The 15,364-nt window shown below is 38.8% G+C and overlaps 1 protein-coding gene across 1 annotated transcript; it reads left to right on the forward strand.

Annotated features, from left to right (window-relative positions):
* Nucleotides 1-7,986: 7,986 nt before the first annotated feature.
* Nucleotides 7,987-8,496, forward strand: LOC111482025. Its single transcript, XM_023127647.1, has one exon. The coding sequence runs from the start codon at nucleotides 7,987-7,989 to the stop codon at nucleotides 8,494-8,496; it is 510 nt and encodes a 169-aa protein (XP_022983415.1).
* The last annotated feature ends 6,868 nt before the right edge of the window (nucleotides 8,497-15,364 follow it).

Here is a 15,364-nt window from a genome sequence, read left to right on the forward strand (position 1 = left end):
GGATATATGAAACAAAACCCCAAAGAATCATGAGTTAAGGCCCTGAACCGATCAACTTTCTCAGAATTTAAGTAACGTTAAAATAACCCACTAGATGAACTCGGTTGCCTCTAAAATTTTAATGTTGAGCATATTAAAGCATATTGAGGTAATAAAAGATATGTGGTGGTTATTGGATAAGGATAAGTGGGTAAACCAAGAAACGGTGTAAAATGACCATAATGTCCCTAAGGTAATTTACCTTCGGTTCATGACCTAGATGACCTCCGAATGCTATGAAACTCTGCAGTAGATCTTATTTTATTATATTTGATGATTTATTGAAGTTTGAAAGCCATTGGAACTCGTTAAGTAGCAAAACCAAGAATTAGGGGTGAAATAACCATAATGCCTCTAAGGAAGATTACCTACGGGTTAACCCCTAAATGACCTCCAACTATTTACGAAATGCTGTATGAATCATCAAGAGGTTGTATAAGCTAATGAAGTTTTGGAGTCATTGGAAAACATTAGGTAGTGAAAAAAGGATATGGGAAAAAACACTCATCATGGTCTATATGACTTTACGTCCTAGGATAACTAATGAGGTATCCATGAAATAAGAGATTCCCCACATGTACCCTTGATCGTTAATAGATGCTACTAGCAAAAGATCTGTTGGTCTATTCTTAAGAAGAACTTATAAGTTCCAAGCATGTCCCAAGACATTATACATAAAACCTAGATCACCAAGAATCCAAGGAAACACCTAGGTTAATGCAAATATCAAGCTTAACAAGTTGCTAGAATCCATGCCCGAAGTAAACGTTATATCCCATAACGAAGTGTACCATGAGGCCCCTATTCCTCTTTTGGTGAGATGCCCTGCTATATGTATCATGAGAAGGATGCCATGATGGACTCATTATTTCCCTCACCTAAATGAGATGCTCTGCATCATGATTTGCCAGCAGGATGCCACAATTATTACTACTCCACCTATGCACTGATGGAGAGAAACCTAAGGGTTACTTTGGAAGAGTTCTCAAGGCTCAAACACGATGCATGACATGACAACCTCGGAGACTCACTTCTTGAAAATGAAACAAGTAGTCATATCCTAGCTTTAGGTCTAGACATGCTCCAAATTACCAATTATTTTCTATAAGGCCTATTTTATATGACATGAGGATAAGTTTAGGATTTCATGTTGGTTGGAGCAAGTTTGGAACCTTAACCAAGATGGAACTTGAGAAATGCCCTAAGGAAACACCTCAAGTTTCATGACCCTTCTAGAACCCTCCAAGGAATCTAATATGAATCTATGACTTTCTAGAATAACTCATGCTAGATATTATGATGGGTTCATATGATTACAAATTCATGTGACAACCTATGCCTCGAGAAATTATGAACCTTACGAACTTACAAAATTGAGAACTAAGAACAATACCAAACATGCTCTACAACTACAAAGATAGGAAGAATGCTAGGTATCACTCAAAGATAAGGGACCAAGGTCCTCAAACTCAGAAAGTTAAGAATGCTAGGTAATACTTTAAACATGTACAATGGTGAGCCATACCTCCCACCACGCGGTGCTTTTAGAGGCCTAAGTTTCCTCTTCTAGGTGGGATTCACTGCACCATGTTTTCTTTGTAGGATGTCATGTTTGGCCTCATTTCCTCACCTAGATGAGATGCCCTATGTCATAACCTAACTATGAAGAGAGTAGGTTGTTGACCCTCACATTGCGACAAGAGAAGCGACAACCCTGAAGTGGAGTCCATCCGGCAACACAAGGGCCTAGACAAGTGGCCATAATGCGACCTTAGAGGATGGTACATCATCTAACACACCACACAGAATGGGCATTGAAGACAAGTTGAGACATAAGCAAGATAACGACATTGAATAGAATATAGTGGCAAAGACAGGCTTGTTTGAGGGTCGGGTAGAATCCTGGGCCTTAACCTCGAAAGACGAGGTTTTGAAAGGAATTCAGACATGCGGTTCATGAATTAAGTCGGTCCGTATGAAATATGAATGCTTGTCAAATTTGGTATCAATCGGACACCGGACAACGCTGCATGGCACCGTATGATCGTTCGCCAAAATCATGTTTATCCCTGATGTCGATGAGAAGGGTTTTTCTTTTTAAAATAGTAAAATAAAGTTATTCCATCTCATTCTTTTGCCCACCTCTTAGACTAAACCATAACTTCTCCATTCCACATGAAATCTTTTCCTTTTTTTAGTTGTGTGCTTATTACAATACTTATCTAATAAAAGCAAGTCTATTAAATATTTGAGTTCTCAATTATACGAAGACTTTTAATAAAATAGTGCATGTATGGTAATTAAATATCAAGTTGTTATCGAAATTAAATATCAAGTTGTTATCGGAAAAATAAAATACTTACTTCAAAATGAATATTCAAAATGAATATACAGTCTCCAATTTACTAAAAAATTTCTAGCACCAAAATAGAAGAAGCATGAGAAGGAGACATCTCAATGGAGTTAGGAAAAGTATGTGATTGGCGTTGGGAGAGAAAAAAGGGTAACCTAAGTTTGGGGATGCTTGGGATTCCTTGCTAAACAAAGCTTAACCTAACAAACAAAACCCTAAAAAAAAATCCTTTCAATTTTTTTGGTTTTTCTTTTAATAGCATTTTACATAAAAATCTATCTTTAAAAGTTGTTAAAAAAGTATCTTTGTTTTATTGCAATAATCATATATATATATATATGGTGCAAAAGGATCCAAATCAAACACAAACAAATTTTAAGTTGATAAAAAATGAAGGCTATGAATAATCTCTATATGATTTTGTTGTTTACTTTTGCATCAGCTTCTAACGTTTTCACTTGTTTTGCACGGCAATATCCACTTTCAATATGGAAAGTTATGATTCTTAATTATCAAGACGTACCTTTACTGGTCCATTGCAAATTGAAAAACGGCGATTTAGGTAAACAAGGGTGTTGCACCATGACAAGTATTCAACGAGACCATATTATTTTTGTTTTTTTATTTTTTGTTAATAAATATGTTGCATGGATAGTTTTTATAGTACTTCACCTCTTCATAGATGCATATATCGTCTCAACTAGTTGAATTAGTTTTTCTAACATTTTTTCCATTGAATTTGTGCCCATCTGACATAACTTTATGATTTAGGGGTGCATATCCTTCAGTTCAAACAGGAATACCACTAGAAATTCAGAGAGAATTATTTCCTTAACACATTGTTTTGGTGCAACTTTAGCAGCAATTATGGGAAGCTTTCGTTTGAGGTTTTTTGGCCAGAGAAGAGGGGACATTGGCTTGAAAACCGATGTAACTATGCGCAGTGCATTTGGCGTGCAGATGAAAAAGGGTTTTCTTTATATAATGGCATAACAAACGTGTTCGAGTTCATCCATCCATGGAATCTTTAGACAAATCCATCACCTTTGCCTTACTTCACATTAAATCTTTTCTTTTCTACATAAGTTGTGTGCTTATTGTAATACTACTATAACAAAATGTTTGTTAATCATTTAAGTTCTGAAATATATGGAAACATTTAATATTAACCCTAAGTACATTTGAAAAAAATATTGAAGTTGTTATTGAAGAATAAAATATTGAGGTCAACCTTACTATGAAAGTCTAGATTTTATAGAAAAATTTCAAGCACAAAAATGAAATAAATTTGAAAGTTATACACCATTGTTGAAAATGAAATACAAATAGATTCTATAAAGGCCAAAAAAAAAAAAAACTCGATCACCGGAAAACACACGTTTGCACCTCATTGCGCCACATGTCGTGCTTGCAGCCAGAAACTTCTTCAGCTTACGCAGCTTAGTTGGCTAGGCTTGGCTTCGCAGCTGAGAATCCTGCTCTTCATCTCACTAAAGGGAATTTTGCCCATGTTTTACCGTTCCGACTATCCTATAGCTGAAATTGACCTTGTTTATGGAAATTACACTCAATATAAGGTTCATATTCTCGATTTATGTTAAACTGAGTTAAGAAACCGTAGTTACTAATGAATCCAGATAGACATTCTAATGGGAAATGACAACTAATAATACCAGGAGAAATTTTGAGGTAGGAAAAGCAAATGTACTCGAATTTAGGGAGAACGTTGGTTAAGGGCAACCAAGTAAGTGGTCTTACTATTGGAAAGGTTGGACGACTTGTTTAATGTATGACGATACGTGCCTAGTGGCCCTTGCACGTGTCATTTATTATTTATATTTATGATGTTGTGACTATATTGTATGATGGTGATGTACAATGTATGATGATATTATTCTGTGATGTGATGATGTTATACAATGTTATATAATACGTTAGAAATCATGGTAAGTTTATGATATGACATATGTTTGACATGATGAGATATATGATTGACAAACAATGTGATAAATTGGCATAATGCACAGTCCTGATGTACACATGGAAAGTTATGATAGAATGATATGATATAAAGGAAAATGACAGAGGGGTTATTATACAACATAATGAAAGGAGAAATGTTGGGACCTTATGTATCATTGTGTATTCATGTTTCGGGGGATACCCCTTCATCTTTTACGATGGTACGAACACGTATACTATAAGGCAAGAGAACGATCATTATATTTGTTATAATGTTACGAAGGTCGGTATTCCTAACGGGTGTCTGACATCAACACCTCCCAGATAATGCTCGCCTAACAAGAAAGTGGCCCAAGACAAGTGCGAACCGACTGGTGGGTCCATACTCGTATGTCTAGACCGTATGAAAAACAGTAAATACACATCAAATTAACTTACTTAGGATAGCGGCCTAAGAAATATAATTATAGTTTGAATGTTTAATTAGAAGTTTAACAAATTTAAGTTCAAAGGTAACAATTTTCTAAACACCTTACATATAGTCTTGGTTATTATTTTTGAGCATCTTACATAAATTTCGAATATAAGGAGCATATCCTTAAGTTGAAATAAGAATACTGTAATGACATTAGATTTGTACTTACCTAGAGTCACTACTGTCATCATAACTTATTCATTTTGTGTTATAAATTAACGTTTTAAGTTCATCATAAAATATAGACTTCATCTTATACTGCAATAGAGTTACGTGTTCGAAAACATCTTTAAAACGACATAACAAAATATTAAATGAAATAAATTAGCATTAAATTTAAGACACTCTATTCTGATCTAACTCTAAGTTAATAAATACAACTACCCTTTGCATGTGTCATGGTCTCGAATGACTATGTCGTCGTAAGTCGTACAGAGATGCCTTGCCTTTACTTGAAATAGCAGTAGCACGTGACACGAGTATTATAAGAAATACTCAGTAAGTGACCCCACTCTTGGTGTTAGATGCAAACACATACAATCATGTATAGGACATATCATATCAGTTTATATTCCTTAGGGGGCTATACTAAACAAGTTAGTTGGATGTGTATTTACTGTTTTACAAATGGTCCACACGTGCGAGTATGAACCCACTAGTCGATTCGTACACCTCTTGGGCCCCTTTCATGGTCGGGCGAGCATTGTCTGGAGCTGTTGATGTCGAACACCCATTAGGAAAAGCAACCATCGTAGCATTATGATAAACATAATGATCATTTTTCTACCTCGTAGTGTATGCGTCTGTACCATCGTAAAAGAGGGGCATTTCCTGATGCATGAACACACAATAATGCATGAGATCCCAAAATTTTTATTCTTTATTGTGTAAGACAACTCCGTCCATTTTTCTTCGTATCATACTGTTTTTATCATATCATGTACTATATCGCCAAACGTGTATACCATAACATTTATCATATCATTAGTACATCATCATATCACGTGTCATAACATTCAAATATCATCTCATAGTCACGTTGTATCACGAAGATATCATGGCTTATCATCTCGTAAACATATCATAGTCATATTGTTTTGTAAACACATCACAGTCATATCGTTACATAAACATAACTTAGTCATATTCTTTCATAAAACATATCATAGTCATATCATTTCATAAACGTATCATAGTCATATCATTTCATAAACATATTCTTATCATATTGTTTCATAAATATATTATAGTCATCTCATTTCTTAAACATATCTTAGTCATCTCATTTCATACATATATCCTAGTCATATTGTTTCATAAATATATCATAGTCATGTCATTTCCTAAACGTATCCTAGTCTTATCTTTTCATAAACATATTCTAGCTATATCAACATATCCTAGTTGTGTCGTTTCCTAAACGTATCCTAGTCATATCGTTTCATACACACACTATAGTAACATCGTTTCATACACACATTATAGTAACATCGTTTCGTAAACATTTTACACAAATCAAGCATATATCACGTGTAGAACCCCGAGGCACATGTCATTATACAAACAAAAACTTTTAACCAAACTGATAGTAAGGTCATGTAATGACACATATCCACCACTAACAGAGATATTGTCCTCTTTGGGCTTTCCCCTCAAGGCTTTAAAACACATCTGCTGGAGAAGGTTTAGGGAAAGTTTTCACACACAAATCAAGCATATATCACGTGTAGAACCACGAGGAACATGTCATTATACAAACAACAACTTTTAACCAAACTGATAGTAAGGTCATATAATGACCCAAATCCACCACTAATATTGTCCTCTTTGGCCCTTTCGAGCTTCCCCTCAAGGCTTTAAAACGCGTCTGCGAGGAGAAGGTTTGAGGAAAGTTTTCACACCCTTATATATAGTGATTTGTTCTCCTCCCCAACCAATGTGGGACATCACAATTGTAACGACCTAGATCCACCGCTAACAGATATTGTCCTCTTTGGGCTTTCCTTTTTGAGCTTCCCCTCAAGGCTTTAAAACGCGTCTGCTAGGGGAAGGTTTCCACACCCTTATATATGGTGATTTGTTCTCCTCCCCAACCAATGTGGGACATCACAATGTGCCCCGCACAGAGGACGTAAAAAAGGTAGGAGAGGGAGAGGATGACCTCCCATTAGGAGAGGAGGAAGAGGAGACGCCGATAGAAGTTCTTCCCAAGAGGGGTCGACTACCGGCTCATATGCGTTTGTACCACCTCCTAAATATGCACCTCCTCCACAAGCTGTACCACCTCCTGAATATGCACCGCCCTCTCAAGCTGCACCACAGGCCGGGTTAGACCCCGCCACAAAGTTACTGTTAGAATCCCTCCAAAAAACTATGCAAACAATGCTAGACACATAATAGGCCACGTTGTTGGCTACGCAACAAGCGCGGCAATGGCCACGTAACCAGCCAACGCGGCGGCCCCGCAACCGGTGGATGCGGTAGCTATCCAACTGGTGAACAACCCGCACCCGGATAGGGGTGCGAGTTGGTTAAAGGATTTCAGGCGGTATAACCCCCGTCCTTTTGTCTATTCAAAGGAAGATCCCACAGCGGCTTAGATGTGGATCGCAAACATGGAAACAACCTTTGAATCAATGAGATGCTCTGATGAACATAAGGTGGCATGTGCGACATACATATTACAAAAAGATGTAGAAGTGTGGTGGTAAGATAATAAACAGAGCATCAACCAGGGCGGGGGAATTACAACGTGGGAGACCTTTAAGGAAGCCTTTCTAAAATAATATTATCCAAAGGAAACCCGTATAAAAAAATAGCAAGAGTTTAACCACTTAACCCAAGGTGATCGCACGGTGGATCAGTACGATCAGGACTTCATGAGATTGAGAAGGTTTGCACCATCTTTAGCTGACACTTAATTGAAACAGATAGAAAAATTTGTGTTTGGATTGAACCCGAAAACCCACCGCATGTTAGAGGCCTTTAACCCAAAAACCTATGAAGAGACCCTAAGGACGACCAAGACCCTAGAGGAACCCCTAGAGGAAAAGAAAACGGAGCCAACGGTCATCACAGGGAGGAAACGCTCCACCCCCAGAGACCTCAATATCAGAGTAGGCCACCTGCTCCACCCCCAATAGGCCGATACCTAGCAATGGAGAAGCCCCTGTGCCGTAACTGTGGAAAACAACATGTTGGGAGATGTTTGGCGGGCTTAGGTATGTGTTATATCTGTGGTCATGCAGGTCATGTGGCAAGAACTTGCCCTACAAAGAGCTCGGGAAATCCAAGGGAACCCCTTAGAGGACCTGTCATCCGAGAGCCCACCGTACAAACTCGCCCACAGACCAGGGCATATGTAATGACCATTAAAGAGGCGGGAACATCTGGCACCGGGGTGACAGGTACGCTTTCTATAATAAGACACTTTGAGTTGACATTGTTTGAGTCTGGTTCTACCCATTCCTTTGTTGCCTTACCATTTGTTAAACAAGCAGGGTTCGTAGTAGAACCCTTAATGCATGCATTGTCAGTCGGTACCCAAGCAGGGGTAGACTTAGTTACGAAAAATAGAGTAAAGGACGGACAAGTGGTAATAGCTGGACAAACCATCCATGTGGACTTAAAGGTAGTGGATATCACAGATCTTGACGTCATACTATGAATGGACTGGTTAGCTGAAAAACTTTGCTAGCATAGACTGCCATAAGAAGGAGGTGATATTCACAACTCCCAACGGACTTATCTTTAAATTTAAAGGAACCTCTATAGGTACCACCCCAAAAATAATATCGATGATGAAAGCAAGATGCCTGATACAATAAGGGGGGTGGGCAATTCTAGCCTGTGCAGTAAATACAAAAGGAAAGGAAAAACCCATAGTAAACGAATTTATGGATGTCTTCCAAGAGGACTTCCCAGGAATTCCTCCATCACGAGTGGTAGACTTTGGAATAGATCTGGAACCAGGAATTGGACCCATCTCTAAGGCCTCGTACCGCATGGCATCAGATGAACTAAAAGAACTTAAAACAAAACTACAAGATCTGCTAGATAAGGGCTTCATTCGACCTAGCGTGTCCCCTTGGGGTGCGCCAGTGTTGTTTGTCAAAAAGAAAGACAGCTCAATGCGTTTATGCATTGATTATAGGGAATTAAATAAGAGGACGATAAAGAACAAGTACCTGTTACCCATATTGAGAACCTATTTGACCAACTACGTGGGGCGATAATGTTTTCTAAAATAGATCTTTGATCAGGATACCATCAAATTAAGATTAAAAATGAAGACATACCAAAAACAGTCTTTCGAACCAGATATGGTCATTATGAGTTTGTGGTGATGTTTTTTGGTCTCACCAATGCCCCAACGATATTTATGGAACTAATGAACCGAGTATTTAAGGAGTGCTTAGACTCGTTTGTGATCGTGTTCATAGACGATATCCTGATATACTCGAAAACGGACCTAGAACACCAAGAGCACCTTCGCAAAGCCTTTGCCAAATTCACTAAGTGTGAATTTTGGCTACGACAGGTTTCATTTCTGGGGCATGTAGTTTCTAAAGACGGAATCTTCGTAGATTCCAATAAGATAGAAGCGGTCATGAAATGGAAACGCCCAACAACGGTCACCGAGATACGAAGTTTCTTGGAATTGGCAGGCTACTATCGAAGATTTGTCCAGGACTTCGCTAGAATAGTCACGCCTCTCATCCAATTGACAAAAAAAGGTGTACCTTTTGTTTGGGACGATACTTGTGAGGCCAGATTTCAAGAGCTAAAACAAAGACTAGTATCCGCCAGTGCTCACAGTTCCAGAGAGTTCTGTGGGATATGTGATTTACAGTGACGCATCTAAAAAGGGATTAGGTTATGTACTGATGCAACATGGCAAGGTGGTTGCGTATGCGTCACGCCAACTAAAAGATTACGAGAAAAACTATCCTACACATGATTTGGAGTTGGCAGCAGTAGTGTTCGCGTTAAAAATTTGGCGACACTACCTGTATGGCGAAAAGACCAAGATCTACTCGGACCACAAAAGCCTAAAATATTTGTTCACACAGAAAGAATTGAACATGAGGCAACGTAGATGGTTAGAGCTGGTAAAAGATTACGACATAGACATCCAGTACCACCCTGAAAAAGCAAACGTAGTTGCTGATGCACTGCGTCGAAAAGCAGTACACTCGTTGGCCCCCATCACCATGGAGCCACGAGTGCGAACTGATTTCGAACTGGCTGATATAGCGGTAGTAACCAAAGAAGTTGCAGGCCAAATAGCCCGACTAACAGTTCGCCCCCCGCTTAGACAAAGGATCATAGACTCACAACGTGGGGATCCAAGCCTTAGTAAAATCCTAGACCAATTGGAAGTAGGCCCAGTGGACGGATTCTCTAAGTCAACAGATGATTGATTATTATGTCAAGGGCGTTTATGTGTCCCACCCTTGAGCGAAATAAAGAATGAAATCCTAACTGAGGCACGCAACTCAACCTTCTGAATACATCTAGGTGGAACAAAGATGTATCAAGACTTGAAACAACACTTACTGTCGTGAAGTATAAAAAAAGATATCGCGGAGTACGTGAGTAAGTGTCTGGTGTGCCAACAAGTAAAAGCCCCTAGGCAGAAAATCGTCGGGCTACTACAACCTCTAAGTATACCGGAATAGAAATGGGAAAACATTGCCATGGATTTCATAGTAGGCCTACCCAAAACATTAAAGGGCTATACGGTGATCTAGGTGGTCGTGGATCGTCTGACAAAGTCGGCTCACTTCCTACCAGGTAAGGCAACATATACCGTAGACAATTGGGCTCAATTGTATGTTAAAGAAATTGTGAGGTTGCATGGAGTACCGGTGTCAATTGTGTCGGATCGGGACCCGCATTTTACATCGGCCTTTTGGCGCGGACTCCAAAAAGCAATGGGTACCCACCTCGACTTTAGCACCACCTTCCACCCACAAACGGATGGCAAAACAGAACGATTAAACCAAATTCTAGAAGACATGCTTCGGGCATGCGCTATGAATTTCACAGGGAGTTGGGACACCAAACTGCACTTAATGGAATTCTCTTACAATAACAACTTCCAAGCAACCATTGGGATGGCACCCTTTGAAGCGTTGTATGGAAAATGATGTAGATCCCCATTGTGCTGGGATGAAGTAGGAGAACGAGAACTGGTAGGACCCGAGCTGGTCCGCGTCACCAACGAGGCAATACAAAAATTAGAGTAAGAATACGTACCGCACAGAGTAGGCAAAAGAGCTACGCCGACGTTAGGCATAGGAATTTAGAGTTCGAAGAGGGGGGACCCAGTGTTCCTAAAAGTAGCTCCCATGAAAGGTATTCTAAGATTCGGACGCAAGGGGAATCTCAGTCCCCGATTCATTGAACCGTTCAAAATTTTAGAAAGAGTAGGTTCGGTAGCTTACAAACTAGCTTTACCACCTTCACTTTCAAGCGTACACGATGTATTTCATGTGTCCATGTTAAGGAAATATATTGCAGACTCGATGCACGTAATAGACTACAAACCTCTCGAAATCGAGGAATATTTAAGTTATCAGGAGAAACGATTAGAATCCTAGCCCGAGAAGTGAAAGCCTTATGTAACAGAAACATAGGTTTCTTTAAGGTATTGTGGCGTAACCACCAAATCGAGGAAGCTACGTGGGAACGAGAGAAGGAAATAAAGAAAAAATATCCGAGACTTTCGAGGATAAAAGTTCTTTTTAGGGGTAGGTAATGTAATAGCCCGAAATAATAATAATAATAATAATCATAATAATAACAACAACAATAATAATAAATAAACAAATAAAAATAATTAAAAAATATATATACGTTAAAATAATAAAAATAATAATAATTCGTAATTAAATAACTAAAAAGGATTACTTAAAAATAAAAATAAAAATAAAATTGACCAACCTCTCTCCACTAACCTATGGTTTCAACCCTATCCTCTTTCCTCAAACCCACCAGATCACAGTTCATCCAAATCAATAAACAGAAAAAAATGTCAGATTTGGGAAAAAGTAAAATAGCATTTCAATAAGGATATGATGCAGATCGTGGAGAGATTTTGGTCTGCTATTACCCTAAAATCCTCTCAGATTTCCTTTTTCCTTTATAGTTATAAGAAATCAATTTAGGATCAAATCTTCTTTCTTATTTTACGGATCACGTAATAATCAGATCCCATATTCAATTAATTAAATTTTTTTTTGTTAGCATTGGAAGTTATAGGAAATAAGGTTAGAACCAATGAAATTTTAGTTGGCAGATCCATAAATAGATAAGATAGTAGACAAACAATTGGCCCACAATCCATAAATCTGTATGATAGTAGACAAACAATTGCCCACAATATCTGTTTATAGAATGAAAATAAATATGGAATTAGAGGAATATCTTATTTACAGAACTGGAAATCTATTTATAGAAGGAAAATAATTACAAAGAGGGAGAAGGGAAAAGTAATTAGAGGGAGAAGGGAAGATCTGTTGAACAGAATTTAAAAATGAAACACAGGAAAGACCAGAGGCATGAAACTCCATTAAATTTTGTCTAACAAAATTTTATAGAGTTCAAACTTGAAATTGATGTCATGAGCTAATATAGGTTGACCAAGATTTCAAAGGACGGAATCGAACTTTCATTAAAGATATATTCGTGACAACGACTTAAGCTAGCCAGGTAAGTGGCTCACCCGTCGTAGGTTACGCGTTATTTGCTGTATGTTGGCACGTGCCCGTGCATATGCACGCGTCATTAAATTGTAAGCTAGTTTAATGTGCATAAGTACGAAAGCATGTGAACGTGTATGCATGTATGCTGCTTAGTTGATGTGATATGTTATGCATGTGACGATGTGTGGCCCTTGAACGATTATGGCTTGTTTGTATGAATATTTGAATGTAACTGCATGAATAACGGTAAATTGCATGAAACATAACCCCGCTAGGAATATGTATAATATGTAAAGAAACGAGAATGAGAATTACATGTCAACAAAAAAACGTGACAAGGGGTTATGTTCATTAATGATAACTGTAGGACTAGTGGGACCTCATGCATATTCTGTGTTCATGCATTTAGGGGGATACCCTTATCCCATCACGAGGGTACGGACGCGTACATCCAATGGCAGGACAGCGATCGTTATGCTTTGCATAGCGCTACCGTGACGGTTCTAGTCTTAACGGGTCCCGGCCTAAGGGGCTCCTAGAGTATGCCCACCGGATAAGGAATGTGGCCTAGCGGTGTGCAAACTAGCTGGTGAGCCCATACTCGCACGTATGGGCTATGTGTAGAGTATATGGTACACGTCCACGATTACCCGTTAGGATTACACCGTAGGAAAAACGAAACAAAACGAAACGAAATGAAACGATAGGTCCCATCATTTCATTGCATGTGATTGTTGCATAACCCTGATAGAGGGTCACTTACTGAGTATTCTAGAAATACTCAAGTCTCGTGCTACTTTACCTTTGCAGATAAGGGCAAGGCACCCATGTGACAACGACGGCGGCATCGTACACCTCGGGACCATGGCACATGCATAAGATAGTCGTTTGTTTTTTTTCCATTTCGTAGTCTAGGCTAACTTCGGTTTGCATCATTAGTATAGGTTAGTATAGGTTGAAATATATTTGCATAATAAATCATAGGGTAGAATAAAACATTCATTTTAGATTGGTTGTTTTTCCTTTATTTTCAATAATGTTCTGTTCTTTTCCTTGTTTTCTCTTTCACGAGGTAATAAAAGGCGAGAGTGAGTCGCATTTATTAATAGGGCCCATTTAATGTATGTTCCGCATTCCAAGGTATAGTAATGACCTCAGATTAAATAAGTAAAATATTAAGGTAGTTACAAATGGTATCAGAGCCAGACACCGGACGATGTGTCAGCCTTCTCGCTGTTCCCCGAAGGGGGGTAGACACGAGGCGGTGTGCCAGTAAGGACGCTGGGCCCTAAAAGGGGTGGATTTGGGGGCGGTCCCACATCGATTGGAGGAAGGAAAAGAGTGCCAACGAGGACGCTGGGCCCCGAAGGGGGGTGGATTGTGATGTCCCACATTGGTTGGGGAGGAGAACAAATCACCATATATAAGGGTGTGGAAACCTTCCCCTAGCATACGTGCTTTAAAGCCTTGAGGGGAATCCCGAAAGGGAAAGCTCAAAGAGGACAATATCTGTTAGCAGTGGATCTGGGTCATTACAATTGTGATGTCCCACATTGGTTGGAGAGGAGAACAAATCACCATATATAACGGTGTGGAAACCTTCCCCTAGCAGATGGGTTTTAAAGCCTTGAGGGGGAGCCCGAAAGAGAAAGCCCAAATAGGACAATATCTGTTAGCGGTGTCTCCTTACACTCAAGGACAATTGTATTCTGTTTCCGGATGTTGATACTAAAGCCTTGAGGGGGAGCCCGAAAGAGAAAGCCCAAATAGGACAATATCTGTTAGCGGTGTCTCCTTACACTCAAGGACAATTGTATTCTGTTTCCGGATGTTGCTCCAATTATCGTCGAAATTTGTTTTCTATTTGAACGTCCATCTCATTTTCATTAATAACTTACATTTCTAAACTTGAACATGAAAATAAGAGCTGAATGATAAAGTTTTGAGTCGACTGAAAAGGAGTCAACATCTGTATGCGAGACACGCATTGCTTGAGGGAGAAGCCACGTGCTGGGTCGCCACGTGCTGGGTCGTTAATGTAGCACCCTAAAAATAAAGAGAATTAGCTCTAACAAGAATAAGCTACCCATGTTCTACTTAAAGGATCATAAAGAGAAGAAATTGAATGGTTAAACAAGGACAAAAGAATGACAAGAGATTGGAAAGGAAAAAGTAAGTGAAAATGGCAAAAATGTCATTTTTCCGATGATCAAGAATCTCTCCAGATTTTTAATTCCTTATCTAGAAGGAATTTCAAGATACTCAAGAAGGGGAAAATGACCAAATGAAGAAGTTTAAGAAAATTATGGATTTTTCGTGGAAAATTATCTAGAAGGAATTTCAAGATACTCAAGAAGGGAAAATGACCAAATGAAGAAGTATACCAAAAATACCCTTTGATGAATGGATAATTACAGAAATGCCACAATGATAAAAATCACAGCATCTACGGTGACAATATGAACAAAATGCTTCAAAACTCAAATTGCAGCCGTTGGATCGTCTCTAAAATTGGATATGATCTAAAACACTTACAGATCATCACATCCAATAGTTAGTATTCAAAACCAAGGTCGGCAAGGCTATGATCGGAGCCGATATTTTCAACAGATTATCTTGAGGTGTCCGTGGAAGGTTCCCTTATAAAGTCTGAACTTGGGGCAATAGTTTAGAACAAGAATCGAGCAAGGTCGAGCACCTAATCAAAGACAATAAGCATTTAAATTTTTTGTCTCCTACTCTCGGGTTTCTTCTAAATACGAGAAAATTCTCAACACAATAAGCATTTAAATTTTTTGTCTCCTACTCTCGGGTTTCTTCTAAATA

Source organism: Cucurbita maxima, unplaced genomic scaffold (assembly GCF_002738345.1).
Source record: "Cucurbita maxima cultivar Rimu unplaced genomic scaffold, Cmax_1.0 Cma_Scf00007, whole genome shotgun sequence".
NCBI classification, from domain to species: Eukaryota; Viridiplantae; Streptophyta; class Magnoliopsida; order Cucurbitales; family Cucurbitaceae; genus Cucurbita; species Cucurbita maxima.